Source organism: Rana temporaria, chromosome 2 (assembly GCF_905171775.1).
Source record: "Rana temporaria chromosome 2, aRanTem1.1, whole genome shotgun sequence".
NCBI classification, from domain to species: domain Eukaryota; kingdom Metazoa; phylum Chordata; class Amphibia; order Anura; family Ranidae; genus Rana; species Rana temporaria.
Genome location: NC_053490.1, coordinates 65,163,773 through 65,185,711, shown reverse-complemented (window position 1 = coordinate 65,185,711; position 21,939 = coordinate 65,163,773). Strand labels below are relative to the sequence as shown.

General features: G+C 43.6%; 1 protein-coding gene across 4 annotated transcripts in view; it reads left to right on the top strand.

Annotated features, from left to right (window-relative positions):
• Nucleotides 1-21,939, top strand: part of FNDC3A (fibronectin type III domain containing 3A) — a 310,643-nt gene that overhangs the window by 248,503 nt on the left and 40,201 nt on the right. For all 4 annotated transcript variants that reach the window (XM_040340289.1, XM_040340290.1, XM_040340292.1 and 1 more), the window contains 4 exons: nucleotides 3,730-3,868; nucleotides 8,536-8,589; nucleotides 11,872-11,996; nucleotides 12,119-12,293. In XM_040340289.1, the coding sequence (XP_040196223.1) occupies nucleotides 3,730-3,868; nucleotides 8,536-8,589; nucleotides 11,872-11,996; nucleotides 12,119-12,293 (493 nt within the window). The remainder of the gene's footprint in view (nucleotides 1-3,729; nucleotides 3,869-8,535; nucleotides 8,590-11,871; nucleotides 11,997-12,118; nucleotides 12,294-21,939) is intronic.

Sequence of the window (21,939 nt, the reverse complement as noted above, 5' to 3'; positions counted from 1 at the left end):
GAATTCTTTCTGGATTCAAAGATTTGCCAAGTAAGCTACAGCGGCGTAGCATATCTCAGATACGCTGCGCGTGTGCAGATCTTTGTGAATCTGCCCCAGTCTTTAAATTTATATGCCTGCAGTTCTTATCTCTGGGGTAAGAGTTTAGACAGGAGGGGGCTTCTATCTGCACAACCCCCTCAATTCTCTTTGAGCACGTGTGTGGTGGTGACATACAGGACCGCAGCAAGATTGCTTTCTGCTTCTCTCTCTTACCTGCTCTGTGCAGTGGTTTTGCACAGAGCAGCCCAGATTCTCTTCTTCTCTGGTCACTCGCCAGCTCTCCTGGCCCCTCCCAGCAAGCAACTTGCTATGCGGCACCTGAGTCAAGCTGCTGCTCTGTGTGTTCATTTAGGCACAGAGCCGTGGCTTGGCCCCACTCTGCCCCCTCTCTCTCCTCATTGGCTCACTGAGTTTGATTGACACTAATGGGAGCCAATCGTGTACTGTACGATTAGGACTTACCTGTAAATTCCATATCTTGGCGTACAGGGCAGTAAACAGGATACCCTACCCCCTGTTGCTGTGTTACTCTGCATTACTTGTAAAAAAACTGAGGCACCACAGAGTAGGGTAGAATTAATAGGGTATGCCCATGGTGCGTGTCCAGCAAACCTGTGGCAGTGTCCAATCTCCTGAAGGTAGCAGCCTGTAATGCAGGGTCAATTATTATTTAGTCTTTGTTTTATATGAAATTTACAGGAAAGTCAAAATTCTCTTTTTTTCTTGGGGTTAAATACCCTTTAAGCATTGACACATTTTTATGGTGTGTTCAGTACACCATTGACAGCATCTAGCTATGTTGGCCTTTGCTCCTGGAGTCTTACCAAATTGATTTTAAAATCTCTTTAAACACTTTTCGAATGCTAAGTATGTGGTAAACGTTAGGGAGATGCTTTAATTGACTTATATTGCATTTGATCACTTGCTGCATCCAACTAAATACACATTTATTTGAAGGAGCACAAGCACTTGTCTTAAACACGGAGTGCAAAGCATTTGGCTTACATTTGTACAAAAAAAATGCAAATAGGAGTGAGCTTAGGCATGTTCAGATCCTAGTCTGAACCCACCTTAGGATCCCATCGGGAAGCAGTCATCTGTACTGTGCCAATCATGAGCAGCTGAGATATTCCCCACCCCACACGAATACAAAGAGGCATGTATACGAGAAGCTATGGGATGTAGAATTTCTTGGGCACTTATGATTGGCCGTGTACGGTGACAGCTTCCTGACTGGATCGTTCAGGTGGGTTCGGACTAGGATCTAGAGTTCATCTCAATATCCAAACCACTTGTAAAGAGTCTTAAAGGAGAAGTTCATCTTTTGACAATGGCACCTGGCACCGCCAGACCACAGTGACACACACACACAGCCACAGCACTCTGCACACCGCTGTAACAGAGGATTATAGGAGTACACAAGCACTTCAAACTAGGTCTTATTTTCGGGGTAGGTCTTTTTTTCCGTGGAAACACGGTATAAGGTTAAGGTAGAGTTTTCATTTACACACTATCCTGTAATGTTATCCATGGTATTTTCCCCCCTCTTTCTTTTCTTTAACAGGCTATTATTAGTGAATTTCACTTGTTACGTTGTTTTCGTCTTCATTGTACATCCTACAGCCTGTGACTAATTCCGCCTACTCCCTGAGCTCCTGTGTGCATTCAGCGCCTCCAGACATATATTAATACCCTGTTATCGCTCACATTGCTGACACCTTAAGTGATTGTCCTAAAGTAACCCACACTGCTGTCCTGGATACGCAATATCCTTTACTAGTTGCTGTGGAATTCAAAGGGAATAATTCTGCTTTTATTTTGTATTCTCTCTAATATGGGCCGAACTGAATTTTTTTTTTTTTTTGGTTAGGCAAATATTAAGGCCTCTTTCACAGGGGCAGCTGTTCTGCCACTATTAAAAGCATGTTTTGTTATTTTGAAATTCCAAGACTTCAGGCACAGCGATCACTTGCAGTTGTACATTGCGATTAGCAGCTTTTACGTGCGGCTACGTTTAGCTGTGGTGGAACATTCTTGCCATTTCTAATGTGCTTCTTTTTGTTTTTTATTCCTCGTTGCCGCCGCTATCCACAGGTGAAATAGTACACTGCGATTGCCTGCGGTTATGTGCATAATGTATATAAATATATACAAGAAAATATATGCATCAGGCAATAATACAACTGCAAAACAGGATTTTATGTGGTATTAACTCCTCCCTTACAAAATGTATTATATTTCTGCTTACTAATTCTTGAATTTGGTTGCTGGCTAGTGCCTTTTTTAATTTTTTTTTCACCTGGTGATTCAGGCTGTAAGTGATATTTTTCGACTTTTTAACAGAACAAGCTTTCCAGTAGCAGTTGGAGGGTTAAGACAAACCATTTATTACTGACAGGGTGCCTGCAATGGTCAGCTTTTATACATTTATGCAAAACCTTTATCCCAAAAGGAAAAGAAAAACTGTTCCTGTAATTGTTTAAAAAGCGTTAAGCTGGCCATACATCTATAGATTATCTGCAGATTTTCTATGGTTGGATGGAAAAAGTGCAACAGATTTCTCCATGTACACTAAACTGTGTGGCTGGAGGAATCTCCCACTGGGCCAAGCTTCAGTATCTTGCTAGTTGGCCCCGTTGGCTCTCAACCTATACAATGCCTGCACCCAATCAGAATGTTCAGGTATTGCCAGCAGGGCCAACTAGCAAGATATGGAAGCTTGAGCCAGTGGGAGATTCTTCCATCCACACAGTTCAGCGTAGATGGAGGAATCTGTTCCACTTTTTCCATCTGACCATAGAAAATCTGCAGATAATCTATAGGTGTATGGCCAGTCTTAGATGGAGTTCACCTTTTAATTTGCTAGTCAAATCAATCTTAAAGGGTTAATAAAGGGAAAAAAAATGTTTTGTTTAAAATAACAAACATGTTATACTTACCTCCACTGTGCAGTTCATTTTGCACAGAGTGGCCCCGATCCACGTTGTCTGGGGTCCCTCGGCAGCTGGTCCTCCCCGCACGTTCATGCGAGAGAGCTTGCATTGTGTGTAGTCCTTGCGGGCGCGCTCCCGTGATACAGCGAGCGGCCATAGCCGCTCACTGTATCACTCGGCCCCGCCCCTCGGCGCGCCGCGTCACTGGATGTGATTGACAGCAGCGCCAGCCAATGGCTGCGCTGCTTTCAACCCATCGGCTCTAGCCAAGCGTGGCACTTTCGAGGGGTCAGGTAAGTATAACGGCCGGTATACTCTGAAGTTTTTTCACCTTAATGGATAGAATGCATTAAGGTGAAAATGTTTTTTCCTTTACAACTCCTTTAATCTGGTAGTGCACCCCACACTACCCTCACCTCAGGTTGACAGCGTTGTCTCCCTTGTTCCTCCATCCAGACTGGGGACACCCTAAGACAAGAAGTGTGTTGCTGGCTGAGATCACTATGTGAAAATAAAGAGAAAAAAAAGCTTAAATAAAATCATGCAGCCACCACATTTACAGATTAGTATGCTGCAATATGTAAAATGTTTGTTTTGGGGTATATTACTGCTTCAATCAATTGAGCATTAAACTTGGTCCTGTATGTGGAATTGGAGGTCTACGTTGATCTATGAATTGGTACTTTTACAGATAGCTCATGCTCTCTATGTCTTTATTTACCATTGTATTTCTGTTTTATTTATCCATTTGTAGCGTTCAAGCAGAGCTGAACTCTGTCAAAGGGAACCCTTCTGAGGCTGCAAGTTTCACCACATTGAGCTGCGAGCCAGACACCCCAAACCCTCCAAGAATTGCAAATCGGACCAAAAATTCACTTTCCCTCCAATGGAAGGTGAGTTTTTTAAGGTTACAAATGAGACTCAAACGTTGGTTAATATGCAGAAGCACCTAATATGTCTCCCCTTGTTAATCTTTTGTGGTATATCAAAAATGAAAATGTATTTTTCATCAGTCACCTTTTTTTCGGATTTGATGTTCCTGTTCCAAAGTAATCAAGTACTTTTATAAAGTCCTGCATACATTTAAACAAATACAATTTTTAAAGCAGACACGACACCCTTCTTGGCTGGTGCAGAATCAAGCAGCCAGGCTTATCTACAATCTCCAAAAGCAAGACCATATCAGCCCTGTGCTCAAAGAACTTCACTGGCTCCCTGTTACAAAACGGGTCAATTTTAAAATCCTCTGTCTGATCTACAGGGGCTACCACCAGCTGGGCCCACAGTTCCTATCAGATCTGACTCCACACTATATACCTAGACGCTGTCTTCGCTCAGCCGACAAAGCTCTACTCATTGGCAATACTGACAGGCTAATTTCTATAGGAGGAAAACGGATTGGCTCCGCGGGGGCGACTCTCTGGAACCAAATCCCGCTTAACATTCGCATCTCCCGAAGCCTATATGCGTTCAGGAAGAAGCTGAAGACCTGGCTATTCTGCCAAGCATTTCAATCCTAGGCCAATTTTTCTTCGCTGATTTCTTTTTTTTTTTCTTCTCCCTTCTCTTTTAATTATGCTCCCCACGCCAGAACATCCGGGCTATTTTGTCACAAAGCGCTTTGGCACCACCGACCGGTGGTATATGCGCGCTTCCCAAATAAATAGTAATAAATAAAAAAATAAATAAATAAATGTGCACACACAGGGGATGCCGGCACATGCACTCAGATGCAGTGAGTCTCGACAATACTCAACATAACGAACAACATTTGTGCGTCTGTAGACATGTCACAGGTCTCTGCCAAGTCCCAAAGACCTGGTGAAGTCCTGTAGCCAATCTGCGCATGCGCTAAATTTTTTAAGATGGTGAAATGATAAAAAATGATGAGAACTTTTCCAGTTGTTTCTGTAACAAGGAAAGAGGGGAGCTAGATTCAGTGGTAAACTATTAAACTTTAAAAACCTGTGTAGTGTGTTTTTTTTTTTGACAATTTTTTTCAGGTGAATGGGTAGGGGTACCCATACTCATTCACATAGGGGCTCCCAGATTCCGATAAGCCCCTCGCCCGCAGACCCCGACAACCAACGGTCCAGGGTTGTCTGGAAGAGGCCCTTGTCCTCATCAACATGGGGGCAAGGTGCTTTGGGGTGGGGGGGCGCAGGGCGCCCCATGCCCCAAAGCACCCCCCCCATGTTGAGGGCATGCGGCCTTGTACGGTTCAGGAGGGGGGCGACGCTCGCTCGCCCCCTTTCCTGACTGGCCGGTCTGTGTGCTCAGGTAAGGGTTTCGTATGGACTTTGCGGTGTACCCCCACGCCATTTTTTTTCGGCATAGGGGGTTCCCCTTAAAATCCATACCAAACCGAAGGGCCTGGTATGCTCTTGGAGGGGGAGACCATGCCAGTTTTTTTTTTTTTTTTATTTGGTGTGTGGAGTTCCCCCTAAAGATTCACACCAGACACCGTGCCTGGTATTGTCGGGGATCGAGGTCGGATCCCTGTTTATTGAAGTCGGACTTCAAGTCGCAGGGCAAAGTCGGACCCAAAGTAGTATGACTGCCGTGTCACACCAGTGTGAATCCGGCCTAAGGCTGGGTTCACACTGGTACGACATGACTGGTGTAGGATCGTTGATCCAAACAATCCCAGTGTGGCATAAATTCCTTTTTCTTGCTGCTTGTAATCACATGTCGGATGTCACAAGTCGGATGGTTAGGACAAGGATCCGACTTTGATCCAACTTCATTGAATGGGTTGAAAATGAACCAAAGTAGCGCAGGAACCTTTTTTAAAGTCAGGCCGACTTGTGTCGGCCCAGTTAAGACGACTCTCATAGAGAACCATTGATTTGTACACGTTTGTCATGCGACGTGCTCTCAAAGTCGTAGTGTATGTCGCACCAGTGTAAACCACACCTAAGTCCTTATAGCTTTCACAATCCGTGCCACTTGAGAGATAAAATTGGGCAAAGCTATAAAGCAAGCAACAATAGGACAGGGTGTCGAACCGTTGTGGCCCCTCCATGTTACTAAGCAGATGGCCACAAATCCATTAAGTGATTTGCATTGTACTTTGAAATTCCATTTAACATTTATGCATTTATTGTTATTGCCATGATCGTTATTCAACATGAAACATTTGATCTTCCAAAGCCATGTTTTTGCTTTTTCTTGAATTCATCAAGTCGGTGGCCAGTGTGTAATATAATTAGTTACTTGGTTCCACTAATTGAACATTTGGATAGTAAAAGAGAATGGAGCTATCAGGCATGGAGTGGTGGTAATAGCACCTGTTCTCTTTATCAGATTGTGTTTGGAGAGTGGAAGCGGCCCTTCCTGCCACTTCCTTTGAGCACATTCATTCGCTAGTAAATAATTTCTCATATTTCTCGCAGCAATTCACTGCTCATACAGTGAGTGAATCACTTGTCAGGAAACCCCCAGCTACCTATCGATAATCCAGTCTTTTCTTTTCACACTTCATTGAAGAGTGATGCCAGGCAACATGTTTAAACAGTCTGCTGCCTTTGTTGTGTTTTGATGCAATTAGGCAATGTTCTATTTTCTGATCTGTAAATCATAACATGGTCGTTATCGGCGGCAGCAATAGCACCCATGTTGCCATGTTGTGCTTCTGACTTCCCAACGTCAGTAGGATTGGAAACCAGCTCTCATTTGCCTTATTATCCTGTTTCAGATTGATTCAAACAAATTATCCCTGGTGGTTAACGTGAATCAGTTATAAACATAAATTCAATACGAGAGCAGATGTTCCCACCAGTGAAAACTGCATCATAAAACCATTGATTGATACCGAGATGTAGGCAGATAACATTGTACATGCAAGTTTGAGTTTTTCTTGTCAAGGTCTATTCCATTAAAAGACCAACAGGAAGCCTCAAGAAGTAATAAAAGATGTGACTTTTACAGCAAATGTAGAGATTTGCATTTAATCTTAGGTGGTTGGTTGTTATATTATTTGCCATTTTGACATGATGTTTTCATGAAAGGTGACCTCTGATTTTGTAGTTTTCATCATGCAGTTTTAGATTGCCTAGGTTTGTGCCATGTTGACTGTAAAGGGAACCTGTCAGCCATTTTAAATGTTATAAGTAAACGTGCTGCCTTCTCCACAAGATGCCTATTTGCTTTGTTGGCCACAAAGACCTCCTTTTTGTACCTATCTGATATTGATTTAATTTTGTTACTAGGGATCTGATTAAATCCTGACTCTGGGCCATTGTTACTTCCCTCGACATTGCATGAGAGAAATACTTGTTTGTCTAGGAATGGGGAAAAAATTACCTACTTTCGTTCTCTTCTCTGCTGTCTGACCCCCTGGAATGTGGCCAGGTCCTCACCATCGTTCTGTACAATGCAGAATTGCTAGTCCTGCATTGTACATGACAGCATCAGAGCACAGCCTTCATTAGAAATTAGGGGCCCTGTGCAGACCCCCCTCCACAAGTGTCTACCTTTAAGCGCTGAGACTAAGAGGTACAGTAAGTGCACATAGCTTTTTTTCCCATGTCCTTGAAAAGAGATAAAAAGTCCTGTGAATACTAAAGAGTGCCTCATAATACACCAGTGATTGTTCTGTGAAGTGACCAACAGCACCTACCCCTTGCCAGTTAATCATGGAGGTAGGGGGAGATAGGAGTAAGCGGAGACATTTTTTGAACTACACCTGCACTGCTCTTTCATTCTGCTGGAGTGGCGCTGCACTAAGGCCACCCACAGGCAGTCCCTGCAGAGCTCCCCTTCTGACCAGATGCGCCTGGACCTAGTACGGGAGTATGACTAGTACCTGCCTATCGGCTGCTCTTTGTCAGAGAACTGCAACTGGCTGGGCAGCAACCGGCGGGGCGGTGTGCTCGGATAAGGGTCTGGTATGGATTTTGGGGGAACCCCCACGCCGTTTTTTCAGCGTAGGGGGCGTCCCCTTACCATCCATACCAGACCCAAGGGCCTGGTATGCTCCTGGAGGGGAACCAATGCCAGTTTTTTTATTTAAAATTTGGTGTGGAGTTCCCCCTCATGATTCATACCAAACACAGTGTCTGGAATTGGCGGGAATCCAAGTCGGATCCCTGTCACTTCTAAGTCGGACATATGCCGCCTTTTTCCCTTCCTGGCGAGCCAGCTTGGTGCTGACTCCCGCAACGGGGCTCATAGGTGGTCAGTCTCGCAGAGAAATGCAGCGAGATTTGCACAATATCGTGGTCACCTACTGTAGTACTTGTTCAAGGCCAATGACTCAACACTTAGTGAAGAAAGGATAAGGATCCCAGCTCATCAGTTAGATCGCCAAAGTTTTCACTCTGATTGGATCCTTTCTCCAGCGTTGCCTGAAACTCAAAGCTGAAAATATTTGTGTCCTGTGTTCTTCCTATCATAATCTGACATTTATTCTTCTGTGCACTGGTAGATGATCAATATGAGATTATTGCAACACTTCATGCTGAGATTAGGTTTATACTGAATTTAGACACCTCAGGACCTTGTTCCAATTGACTGTTTTGTCTAATTAATAAACTGTATGATGTGTTTCTATTTCTAGGCATCGTGTGATAATGGTTCTAAGATACACAGCTATCTTCTCGAGTGGGATGAAGTAAGTACAACAGAGAAATTATTTTATTTACAGTTTTTTTTTTTTACTTTTAAAATACGTAAACTTGGTACCCAATTTGGCCTGGAGCAGATTAACCACTTCCTAGCCCTAGACCCCCTCTGTAACTCAAAACATGTAACCAGTAAAATAAATTAAAGCGTCGCCCATGAGGATTTTTAAATACTGAAGTTTGGCGCCATTCCACGAGCGTGTGCAATTTTGAAGGGTGACATGTTGGGTATCTATTTACTCGGCGTAACATCATCTTTCACATTATGCAAAAAAATTGGGCTAACTTTAATGTTTTGTTATTTTTTAATTCACTAAACTTTTTTTTTTTTTTAAAGGCGTTTGAAAAATGATTGCGCAAATACCGTGCAAGATAAAAAGTTACAATGACCGCAATTTTATTCCCTAGAGTGTCTGCTAAAAAAAACATATATAGTGTTTGGGGGTTCTGAGTAATTTTCTATCAAAAAAAGTATGATTTTTGCATGTAGGAGAGCCAGAATAGGCCCGGTAGGTCAGAGGGGGACATGCAAGGAAAATAAAACACAGTATTTTAGCTTGCAGATTGGATAATAAAATCAGAAGAGCTTTGCACTTGTAGTTTCCGCAAAGTGGATTTGCCTTTCGAAAATGACCCCCAATGTCTCTGTGGTTATCATATTTTTTTTATAGTTGTTCTTAAGCTTTAAAAAATAAACAAAGCCTATCCTCCTATGGTGTGCACGTGCCCTGATGCAAAGTGCCTTCTATGATTTTTGTTTGTCCTCCCATTACTCTGCATGAGTCACTTCTGAAGGTCTATGCTGACACCTGACAATCCTGGGAGATGCCCCTGCCCCCCTCTAGCACACAGCAATGATTGATAGCCTCAGCTGTGCATGTTTCCCTATGAGACTGTGTAGAAGAGCCCACCCTTTCCCTTCAATCAGCTCTAGATTACACTCGGACCCCTGTTCTATGCTGTGCACTGGGTGACCATCAATCCCTGCCCCCTGCTTTCTGGTACTCAGTAATGCTGTGTAGAATGTGTGTGTTAGATGGCTGTAGAGGAGAGAAGGCAGCCGATAAACAGGTAAAACTTCTGTAGGAGGATTTGTTTCATCTTTGTATCACATGAGGCTTGTCAATTTAGTGGGTATATGTAAGGGTTTACAACCACTTTAAATTATAAGTAATGTACTACATCTCCATGCCTTTTCCCCAGTCTCTGTAATTTTCATCTGGCATACAATTAGTATATACCAATGTTTTGCAACTCCAGTCCTGAAGTACCCCCAACAGGTTGAGTTTTCAGGATTTCCCTCAGATGAAATGGCTGTGATAATTACTAAGGCAGTGAAACTGTTCAAATCACCTGTGCAAAATAATGGAAAGCCTGAAAACATGACCTTTTGGGGGTACTTGAGGATTGGAGTTGAGAAACATTGGTATAGACCACTTGGCTATGATGACTTACAGGTGAAATTCAAAAAATTTGAATATTGTGCAAAAGTTAATTTATTTCACTAATGCAACTTAAAAGGTGAAACCAATAGATGAGATAGACTCATTACATGCAAAGCAAGATAGTTCAAGCCGTGATTTGTCATAATTGTGATGATTATGGCTTACAGCTCATGAAAACCCCAAATCCACAATCTTAGAAAATTTGAATATTGTGAAAAGGTGCAATATTCTAGGCTCAAAGTGTCCCACTCTAATCGGCTAATTAAGCCATAACACCTGCAAAGGGTTCCTGAGCCTTTAAATGGTCTCTCAGTCTGGTTCAGTAGGAATCACAATCATGGGAAAGACTGCTGACCTGACAGTTGTGCAGAAAAACATCATTGACACCCTCCATAAGGAGGGAAAGCCTCAAAAGGTAATTGCAAAAGAAGTTGGATGTTCCCAAAGTGCTGTATCAAAGCACATTAATAGAAAGTTATGTGGAAGGGAAAAGTGTGGAAGAAAAAGCAGCAGGGATGTCTGCAGCCTGGAGAGAATTGTCAGGAAAAGGCCATTCAAAAGTGTTGGACTTTCACAAGGAGTGAACTGAGGCTGGAATCAGTGCATCAAGAGCCACCACACACAGACGAATCCTGGACATGGGCTTCAAATGTTGTATTCCTCTTGTCAAGCCACTCCTGAACAACAAACAACGTCCAAAGCGTCTTACCTGGGCTAAAGAAAAACAGACCTGGTTGCTCAGTGGTCCAAAGTTCTCTTTTCTGATGAGAGCAAATTTTGCATCTCATTTGGAATCCAAGGAGCCAGAGTATGGAGGAAGAATGGAGAGGCACACACTGCAAGATGCTTGAAGGCCAGTGTGAATTCCCACAGTCTGTGTTGATTTGGGGAGCCATGTCATCTGCTGGTGTTGGTCCACTGTGCTTCATTAGGTCCAGGTTCACCGCAGCCGTCTACCAGGAGATTTTGGAGCACTTCATGCTTCCTTCCGCAGATGAGCTCTATGGGGATGCTGACTTCATTTTCCAGCAGGACTTGGCACCTGCCCACACTGCCAAAAGCATCAAAACCTGGTTCAATGACCGTGGGATTACTGTGCTTGATTGGTCAGCAAACTCGGCTGACCTGAACCCCATAGAGGTTGTTCTATGTACAATCCTTGTTTTATTGATTGCATGTAATAATCAAATTTCTGAGATTGTGGATTTGGGGTTTTCATGAGCTGCAAGACATAATCATCACAATTGTGACAAATCACGGCTTGAACTTGTTTTGCATGTAATGATTCTATCTCGTATATTAGTTTTCACCTTTAAGTTGCATTAGAGACCTTTCACACTGGGGCGGTGTGGGCGTCGGCCGCTAGCGGGGAGCTTTTAACACCCGCTAGTGGCCGAAAAAGGATTAAAACCGCCCCCAAAGCGCCGCTGCAGTGGCGTTTTGCTGGCAGTGCTGCCCATTGATTTCAATGGGCAGGGGCGCTTTAGGAGTGGAGTATACACCACTCCTACAGCGCTTCAAAGATGCTGCTAGCAGGACTTTTTTTTTGTGTTTATAGGGCTTTCACACTGAAGTGAAAGGAGCGGCACTTTGCAGGTGCTATTTTTAGGGGTCTTGGTGAAATAAATGAACTTTTGCATGATATTCAAATTTTTCGAGTTTCATCTGTATATCCTCTGCACGCTGTTTCCCTCCATACTTTACATTTATGGTGAGAAAAAAAAGTATAATTTTTTCCATAATTTACATTAGAAAACCTCTAAAATGATGACCACAATGCTTATAGTTTTAGATTTAAAATTAAATGTTATTTTTTCTTCCCCTTAGGGAAAGGGGTGCCAGGAGTTCTCCCAGTGTTACTATGGACTACAGAAGCAGTTTAGGGTAACAAAGCTGTCACCAGCAATGGGGTACACTTTCAGACTTGCAGCAAAAAACGACATGGGCATGAGGTATGATAACTTCTCTGTGTAAACTAGTTTTTAGTTTTTCAATATTTTCATTTTATTCTGTGCTTCTATTTCTATTAGCTTCCTTGGTGGTTTGACTGACCATTTTATTCTGTTTTTCCAAGTGGTTTTAGCGAAGAAGTGTTGTTCTACACCTCAGGCAGTGCTCCCACAGTGCCAGCAAGTCCTACACTTCTTAAAGCTGGAATTAGTTGGTTATCAATACAATGGACTAAACCCTCAGGTACACCGTTCGATGAAGGAATTTCTTATATTTTGGAAATGGAAGACGAAACCTCGGTATGTGCAGTAAACAAATTCATACATCCTGTTCGGTAATTGATTATTTTTCCTATCTCATCTTACTAATTCTGCTTAGGGGCACTAATGTTGCATTATACAATCAAAACGTCTGTAGACACTCAACCACCATACTCTATACTTTAAGGTTAAAAAAACTATGTTGCAGTGTATTGACTACTTAAGGATCTCGAATGTAAGAGCTACATCCTAACCAGCCCGTATTAACTCCTTCCTCCTCTTCGTCCCTTTGCTGTTAATTTTCTGATAATTTTTTTCACTTTCATTTGTTTTTTTGTTTTTTTTCAGCATCACATAAAGAGAACACGTGCCCAATTAAGGCCTCTTTCACACTTGTGCGACCTGAAATTCAGTGATTTTGCCACAGTTTTCAGCAAAGCCTGTGTAATCTTGAGGTCTATGGACCTCAAGTCTCATCAAAGTCAGAACAAAGTAGTGCAGGGACTACTTTAAAGTCGCACAGATATGAATGGTACTCATTGGAAATTATTGGTTGCAACTTGTCATGGGACTTTGCAGTTCCAAGTCGCAGGACAAGTTGCACAAGTGTAAAAGAGCACTAAATAGTTTCAATAAAAACTATTGTTCAAAAAAGAAATAAACCCTTCTATGCTTTTTCCCAGAAATCTAATTTTATTGTCATTTTAACTGGGACAAATTAAAGAATACAATGTGTGCTTTTTATTTACAATATTTAATATTACAATATTCAATAAATCGGAGTTCCACCCGAAAATAAAAACGTCCGCTTTTTGGAATCCTCCCCCCTCTGGTGTCACATTTGGCACCTTTCAGGGGGGAGGAGGGAGCAGGTACCTGTGTAATACAGGTATTTGCTCCCACTTCCGGGCATAGATCATGTCTGGCGCCTACTCTGTATAATTCATTTGCACTTTCAGTAAGGTGTGTGGTTTAACCACATCCTGCAAGCACTGTTTATATTTATTCAAAATTGTGAGTGAGCCCACTCCCTTGGCTGAGAAGCAACCCCACACGTGAATGGTCTTAGGATGCTTTACTGTTGGCATTTCACAGGACTGATGGGGATTCATCAGAGAAAGTGACTTTACCCCAGTCCAATCCCTGTACCTTTTGCAGAATATATGACTGACCCAATGTTTTTTCAGGAGAGACATGGCTTTTTTTCTGCCCTTCATGACACCAGGCCATCCTGGTGGTGCAGTGGTGCAGTGAGTAGCACTTTCGCCTAGCAGCAAAAAGGGTCGCTGGTTCGTATCCCGACCACGACACCATCTGCCTGGAGTTTGCATGTTCTCCCTGTGCATGCGTGGGTTTCCTCCGGGTACTCCGGTTTCCTCTCACACTCCAAAGACATGCTGGTAGGTAAATTGGATCTTGTCCAAATTGGCCCAGTATATATATGTATATCTGTGTGTATGACTGTGTGTCCCAAGCGTGTCACGATCCTACGGGGTAAAATGACCGCACCAGCCAAGCAGACTCTGGCTGGAAAAAGCGCCCAGAGGCGATTCAGTTTGCATGAGTTGCGCTATACAAGTCATTCATTCATCCTCCTCACCGTGCGTGCAGATGTACTCACACCTGCCTGCTGCCATTCATGAGCAAGCTCTGCACTGGTGGTGCCCTGATCCCACAGCTGAATCAACTGTAATCAACAATTTAACCTCTCTCCATGAAGTTCTCGATGAGCCAATAAATGGTTGGTTTAGGTACAGTCTTAATAGCAGCGATATACTTGCCTGTGAATACCTTTTTGTGCACAGCAATGATGACTGCACGTGTCTCCTTGCAGGTAACCATGGTTAACAGAGGAAAAGCAATCATTTCAAGCACAATCCTCCTTTTAATGCCTCCAGTCTGTTAGGGCTCTTTCACACGTCAGCTCAGTTTTTTAGATCAGTTTTTTTTTCATCAGTTGATCCGTTTTTCCATCCGTTTTTCCATCCGTTTTTCCATCCGTTTTTCCATCCGTTTTTCCATCAGTTTTTTCGTCCGTTTTTTTTTTTTGGGGGGGCTTTTTACATACAGTGCCTGCCGCCGAGAATGTGTTTTTAGCACAACGGCATCGCGCTGATTCTCGGCGACAGGGTGCCGACATCTCGCACTCGCTGGAATAGTAAAAGCACATTCCAGCAAGCACGTCATAGAAGCGACGGGAGATCCGACTTGGATTCCCGCCAATTCTACACGTGTGCGGCGTTTGGTATGAATCCTGAGGGGAAAGTCCCCGCCGGATTTTAAATAAAAATCCGGCATGGGTTCCCCCCTCAGGAGCATACCGGGCCCTTAGGTCTGGTATGGGTTGTAAGGAGACCCCCCCTACGCCGAAAAAACGGCGTAGGGGGTCCCTCTACAATCCATACCAGACCCGTATCCAAAGCACGCTACCAGGCCGGCCAGGAAAGGAGTGGGGACGAGCGAGCGCCCCCCCCTTCTGAGCCGTACCGGGCTGCATGCCCTCAACATGGGGGGGGTTGGGTGCTCTGGGGCAGGGGGGGCGCACTGCGGCCCCCCCACCCCAGAGCACCCTGTCCCCATGTTGATGAGGACAGGGCCCCTTCCCGACAACCCTGGCCGTTGGTTGTCGGGGTATGCGGGCGGGAGGCTTATCGGAATCTGGGAGCCCCCTTTAATAAGGGGGCCCCCAGATACCGGCCCCCCACCCTAAGTGAATGGATATGGAGTACATCGTACCCCTACCCATTCACCTGGAGGCAAAAAGTTAAAGTTAATAAACACGACACAAGGGTTTTTAAAATAATTTATTAGTCTGCTCCGGAGGCCCCCCCTGTCTTCTTTATTAGCTCTTTCACCAGGGGGGGCTTCTTCTTTGACGTCTTCGGGTGGGGGCCGCTCTTCTTCGCCGCCGTCTGGTTCTCTTCCACCGCCGGGGGGGGGGGTCGCTTTTATAAAAGCGCCCCCCCCTGGCGGGTTTCCTCCGACGTCTTCGGCGGGGGGTGGTGTGCTTCTTCTTCCGCTATCCGGGGGGTCTTCTCCGCTCTCCGGGGGTCGTCTTCTATGTTCGCCGCTGTTGACTCGGCGCACCCCGGTTCTTCCTCCCGCTGACCGGTGCCTTCTACTTCAGCGCTGAACGTCTTCTTCTTCTTCTTCTGTGCTGTGACGTCTTCTTCTTCTTCTCTTCTCCCGATGTTGACACGTCGCCTCTTCTCGCTGCAATGACAGGTGCGCGGCTTGCATCTGACTTATATAGGCCTCACAGTCCCATCATGCTTCGGTACCTACCCACGTGGGTAGGTATCACATGGGTAGGTACGGAGCATGATGGGACTGTGAGGCCTATATAAGTCAGATGCAAGCCGCGCACCTGTCATTGCAGCGAGAAGAGGCGACGTGTCAACATCGGGAGAAGAGAAGAAGAAGACGACGTCACAGCACAGAAGAAGAAGAAGACGTTCAGCGCTGAAGGAGAAGGCACCGGACAGCGGGAGGAAGAACCGGGGTGCGCCGAGTCAACAGCGGAGAGCGGCGAACATAGAAGAAGACCCCCGGAGAGCGGAGAAGACCCCCCCGGATAGCGGAAGAAGAAGCACACCACCCCCCGCCCCTCGGAGGAAACCCGCCGGGGGGGGCGCTTTTATAAAAGCGCCCCCCCCCCGGCGGTGGAAGAGAACCAGACGGCGGCGAAGAAGAGCGGCCCCCACCCGAAGACGTCAAAGAAGAAGCCCCCCCTGGTGAAAGAGCTAATAAAGAAGACAGGGGGGGGCCTCCGGAGCAGACTAATAAATTATTTTAAAAACCCTTGTGTCGTGTTTATTAACTTTAACTTTTTGCCTCCAGGTGAATGGGTAGGGGTACGATGTACCCCATATCCATTCACTTAGGGTGGGGGGCCGGTATCTGGGGGCCCCCTTATTAAAGGGGGCTCCCAGATTCCGATAAGCCTCCCGCATACCCCGACAACCAACGGCCAGGGTTGTCGGGAAGGGGCCCTGTCCTCATCAACATGGGGACAGGGTGCTCTGGGGTGGGGGGGCCGCAGTGCGCCCCCCCTGCCCCGGAGCACCCAACCCCCCCCCATGTTGAGGGCATGCAGCCCGGTACGGCTCAGGAGGGGGGGCCGCTCGCTCGTCCCCACTCCTTTCCTGGCCGGCCGAGTAGCGTGCTTTGGATACGGGTCTGGTATGGATTGTAGGGGGACCCCCTACGCCGTTTTTTCGGCGTTGGGGGGGGGGTCTCTTTACAACCCATACCAGACCTAAGGGCCCGGTATGCTCCTGAGGGGGGGAACCCATGCCGGATTTTTATTTAAAATCCGGCGGGGACTTCCCCCTCAGGATTCATACCAAACGCCGCACATGGCGTTAGCGGATCGGATGGTAAACGGATCATCCGCTAACGTCCGTTTTTCGTCCGTTCCGTTTTTTTTTGACGGAAGAAAAATAGGGTTTTCTTCCGTCCAAAAAAACGGAACTTAACGCAGACGGATGCTAACGGACATTACCGGATGCTCATCCGCTAACGGACGTTAACCCATAGGGAAGCATTGCGGTCCATTAACGGATGTCCAAAAAACGGACAAACGGAACGGACGTGTGAAAGAGCCCTTATTCTAACTCAATCAGCATTAGTGTGATTTCCAGCCTTGTCCTTGTCAACACCGACACCTGTGTTGGTGAGAGAATCACTGACAATCATCATGTCAGCTGGTCCTTTTGTGGCAGGGCTGAAATGCAGTGGAAATGTTTTTTTGGGGGTTGAAGTTCATTTTCATGACAAAGAGAGACTTTGCAATTAATTGCAATTTATCTGATCACTCTTCATAACATTCTGGAGTGTATACAAATTACCATCATAAAAACTGAGATAGCAGACTTTGAAAATAAAAATTTGTGTCATTCTCAAGAAATATATACTGTACTGTATATTTTAAAATGGTTCTGAAGCCTAACCATTTTTTACCTTAATGTTTACCTTGCATTAACATAATAAATGTTTAGGCATCAGTATCCCTCTTCACCCCCCAATACCTACCTGAGCCATTCATTCAATCCAGTGCTGTGCATGATCCAGCCACCCTGTCCAATTCCATTGCACAGAGCAGGAAAGTATAGACATGTTTGTTATTTATGAAAAAAAAATACTTTTACAGCCAGTTTAATAATTAACAAATGATGTTCAATAACAAGAAGTTTCCTTCCATACATACAGTACAGACCAAAAGTTTGGACACACCTTCTCATTCTTTATTTTCATGACTATGAAAATTGTAGATTCACACTGAAGGCATCAAAACTATGAATTAACACATGTGGAATTATACATAACAAAAAAGTGTGAAACAACTGAAAATATATTTCATATTCTAGGTTCTTCAAAGTAGCCACCTTTTGCTTTGATTACTGCTTGGCACACTCTTGGCATTCTCTTGATGAGCTTCAGGAGGTAGTCACCTGGCGCAGCACCCCATCACTCGCCTTCTTGGTCAAATAGCCCTTACACAGCCTGGGGGTGTGTTTGGGGTCATTGTCCTGTTGAAAAATAAATGATGGTCCAACTAAACGCAAACCGGATGGAATAGCATGCCGCTGCAAGATGCTGTGGTAGCCATGCTGGTTCAGTATGCCTCCAATTTTGATTAAATCCCCAACAGTGTCACCAGCAAAGCACCCCCACACCATCACACCTCCTCCTCCATGCTTCACGGTGGGAACCAGGCATGTAGAGTCCATCCGTTCACCTTTTCTGCGTCGCACAAAGACACGGGGGTTGGAACCAAAGATCTCAAGTTTCGACTCATCAGACCAAAGCACAGATTTCCACTGGTTTAATGTCCATTCCTTGTGTTCTTTAGCCCAAACAAGTTTCTTGTTTATTTTTGTACATTATGACTCTTTGTCTTTAGATTGCATAGAAAATAAAATAATTTTTGTATGACAATATTGTCCAAAGAAAATCCCCCCCCAAAAAAACATGCACAGTTAACATGAAAATTAATTTTAACTCGTGTCCTTTTCTGTTAATGGAACAACAGATTAATGGTTAGAAACAGATATGTGTTTTTTTGGGACTGTGCGGTTTTTACGCAAGCTGTGCATAAGATGCGCCAACCTTTGCTATGGAAATTCCACATAAAACTGTTGCTCAGGCAAGGAGTGCTACTGAAAATGTTGTGCAAAGATTTATGGAAAGAGATTTATGAATAGAATGAACACTGCTATGATAACTCAATGGCATGTTGTGATTGGCTGCATGGTTGCAAACTTTACAGTAACAGAGGATGTGACAGTTTAAAAAAAAATCTCCCCAATGTATGTATCACTTTGTTACCTTAAAGTGTTACTAAACCCTCAACATTAAAATCAGTCTGTATATGCGGTAAAGCATGCTTATTATACTCGCTGTAAAATCAAGGGGTTAATCCTGTGTATTTTGTAAAAAAAAAAGCTGTTTGATCCTGTCTTCTCTAGTCCTCCCCTTTTACTGTCCCCAATCAATCTCCTGATAGAACAAAGCCCTAGGAGACAATTTGCACATGTTCAATTTGGTGTGTATTGCTAGAGAGAGAGTTTTTTTTGTTTTGTTTTTGGGAGGGTGATCAGCACAGGACCAATCGGCACTGTCTGGACAAAGTCAGGGGTCATGCAGCCTCATAGGACGGTCAGAGAAGAATGAAAACTCTTCCTACAAGCTTTAGCCAGTGCTCGGCCGGACACTGATAGAAATCATAAGACTGCTATATAGTGTTGATGAGAAAAGGTAATTGGCAGTTTATATTTACTAAAATAGTTGCATTTCCATGTTCTGAGTACTGTGGGAGACCAGATAGTGATTGCAGGGTCCTGGGTTTAGTAACACTTTAATGACAAAAGTTATCACTGCTGAATAAACAGGCCAATAGTGGAAATGTAAAAAAATTCTCCCATCCATACAGGTGTACAGGTACGAGAGCTAAAGTAGTTGAATTTTGTTTCTAGGTATAGATATGCTTTAAGAGAGTTCTCTCTTTCTAATGCCTATGGTTTTGGAATGGCTGTCCAGCAAACTCATATAGGCATTATGGTCAGAAGTCTATAAACTCTTGGCCATATGGTGTAGTTTTCCCATTTCTTGTGACCTGGGATAAATGTATTTCTATAAAGGTGTTGAACTGCCTCTAGACATGAGGTCATTTAAGCCAGGTCAGGGTTCACTTGCCATGTATGTGATCATCCAATATCTTCAGCCAACCTATAGCAAAAATCGTTATTGGCTGGCACTAGTAATGTCTTTGTGCCCTCTTTTACTGCTATGAGCATGCACTATCGTGTAAAAGTCTCTTATGAGAAGAGTAATTTTGTAGTTCATCATTGTGTGGAACATCAATACATCTTCATCTCCTAACTATAAATCATTTCTTATCACTTCATTGAGTTCTTTTCTATCTTCTTGATAATCCACACAATATGAAACCTTGGGGCCAAGACCTTGAAGTACACTGTACTGTATATTATATTGTTGGAATGATGGAATGATTAAGCCAGGGGGCCGGTAAAGCACGGTAGAGGGGAATGGCTTCTGCAGGAGACAAGCTTAAGCCATTCTTTTACATATTCTAACTGGGCTGAATATTGGTGTGCGGCTTTCCATACTTTTCATCCATTTCATCTGCACCCGACAATCCTGGAGTACCTTGGAGCAGCACTTCTGTTTTGGTTTAGGGCTATTAAACCCTATTTTTCTTCTGTCAAAAAAACGGAACGGACGAAAAACGGACGTTAGCGGACGATCCGTTTACCATCCGATCCGCTAACATCAGTTTTTCATCAAAATATGTAAAAAGCCCCAAAAAAAAAGAAAAACGGATGGAAAAACGGACGTTAACGGACGAAAAACGGATCGGAAACGGATGTAAACGGACGAAAAACGGATGAAAAAACGGATCAACTGATGAAAAAAAAAATGATCTAAAAAACTGAGCGGACGTGTGAAAGAGCCCTTAGGGTCACAATAAGATATTATTAACATTGCAGTCAAAAACACTCGGATCATAATGTGAATTTCCGCTAACTGGTAATTGATAAGTAAAGCACCGCTGTGATTTGGTTTCATAAATGTGATTTGGAATGTATATTCCGGCTAGTATTGCAATAATTTGAGGAGGAAAAAAAACAATATACTGTGTCACCACAAACTGACCGCAATCCATTTTACAGGTCTACTTAGGTCAACATTTCAGGCTGCCATATGCAATAAAATACTGAGGGCAGTGGGACTCAAAATCTCCTATGTAAATATTAAAAGAGAGATAATATGAGGCCACTTGGCCTATGTTAGGTGGTGTTACATACTTGAGATATAATGTGTTTCTTGTAGAAAGAAAAATAATTTACAGTATATGTAACAGTACAGATATACAGTATATTACTGTACACAAATGAATAACTATTTTTGCTAGTGTTTATTATTTCTTTACCACTTTTATTTTTAAACTAATGTGTATAATGCAAATCCAGAAATATTTTGACATGGGGAATATATTCTTGGGAAAAAATTATTTATAACCATTGCTGATCACCGCTAGTAAATGCTATTTTCTTGGCTGGTTACCATGACTGCCAGTCATGTAGTATTTTCAGAGTGTAGTCCACATTGATGATACTTATTTTTCTTATGCTATTGTACCTTTTATACTGGTTGCAATTTAATTTGGTTGTGTGCAGTATTCAGTACAAATTTTAAAAAACTGTAAACTCATTCTAATTTATAGTAGTTCCGAAAAAAATAATGTGATGAATGTGAAAACTAAAGTTTAGTAAGGGGATATTGTTTTTTTTGTTTTGGTTCCCAGCCTTCATTTTTAATGTAATTTACAGTGCCTTGAAAAAGTATTCATACCCATTGAAATTTTCCACATTTTGTCATGTTGCAACCATTGTATGTGATAGACCAACACAAAGTGGCACATAATTGTGAAGTGGAAGGAAAATGTTAAATGGTTTTCAATTTGTTTTACAAATAAATATCTGAAAAGTGTGGCATGCATTTGTATTCAGCCCCCTTTACTCTGATACCCCTAACTAAAATCTAGTGGAACCAATTGCCTTCAGAAGTAATCTAATTAGTAAATAGAGTCCATCTGTGTGTAATTGAATCTCAGTTTAAATACAGCTGTTCTGTAAAGCCCTCAGAGGTTTGTTAGAGAACCTTGGTGAGCAAACTGCATCATAAAGGTCAAGTAACATGCCAGACAGGTCAGGTATAAAGCTGTGGAGAAGTTTAAAGCAGGGTTAGGTTATAAAAAAAATATCCCAAGCTTTGAACATTTCACGGAGTAAAGTACAACTGCAAACCTACCAAGACATGGCTGTCCCCTGAAATTGACAGGCCAGATAAGAAGAGCATTTATCAGAGAAGCAGCCAAGTGGCCCATGGTAACTCTGGAGGCGCTGCAGAGATCAACAGCTCAGGTGGGAGAATCTGTCCACAGGACAACTCCACTCCACAAATCTGGCCTTTATGGAAGAGTGGCAAGAAGAAAGCCATTGAACGAAAGCCATTAGAAGTCCCGTTTGCAGTTTGCGAGAAGCCATGTGGGGGACACATCAAACATGTGAATGAAGGTGCTCTGAGACTGGGGCGGAGGTTCACCTTTCAGCAGGACAATGACCCTAAATATACAGCCAGAGCTACAAATATTCATGTG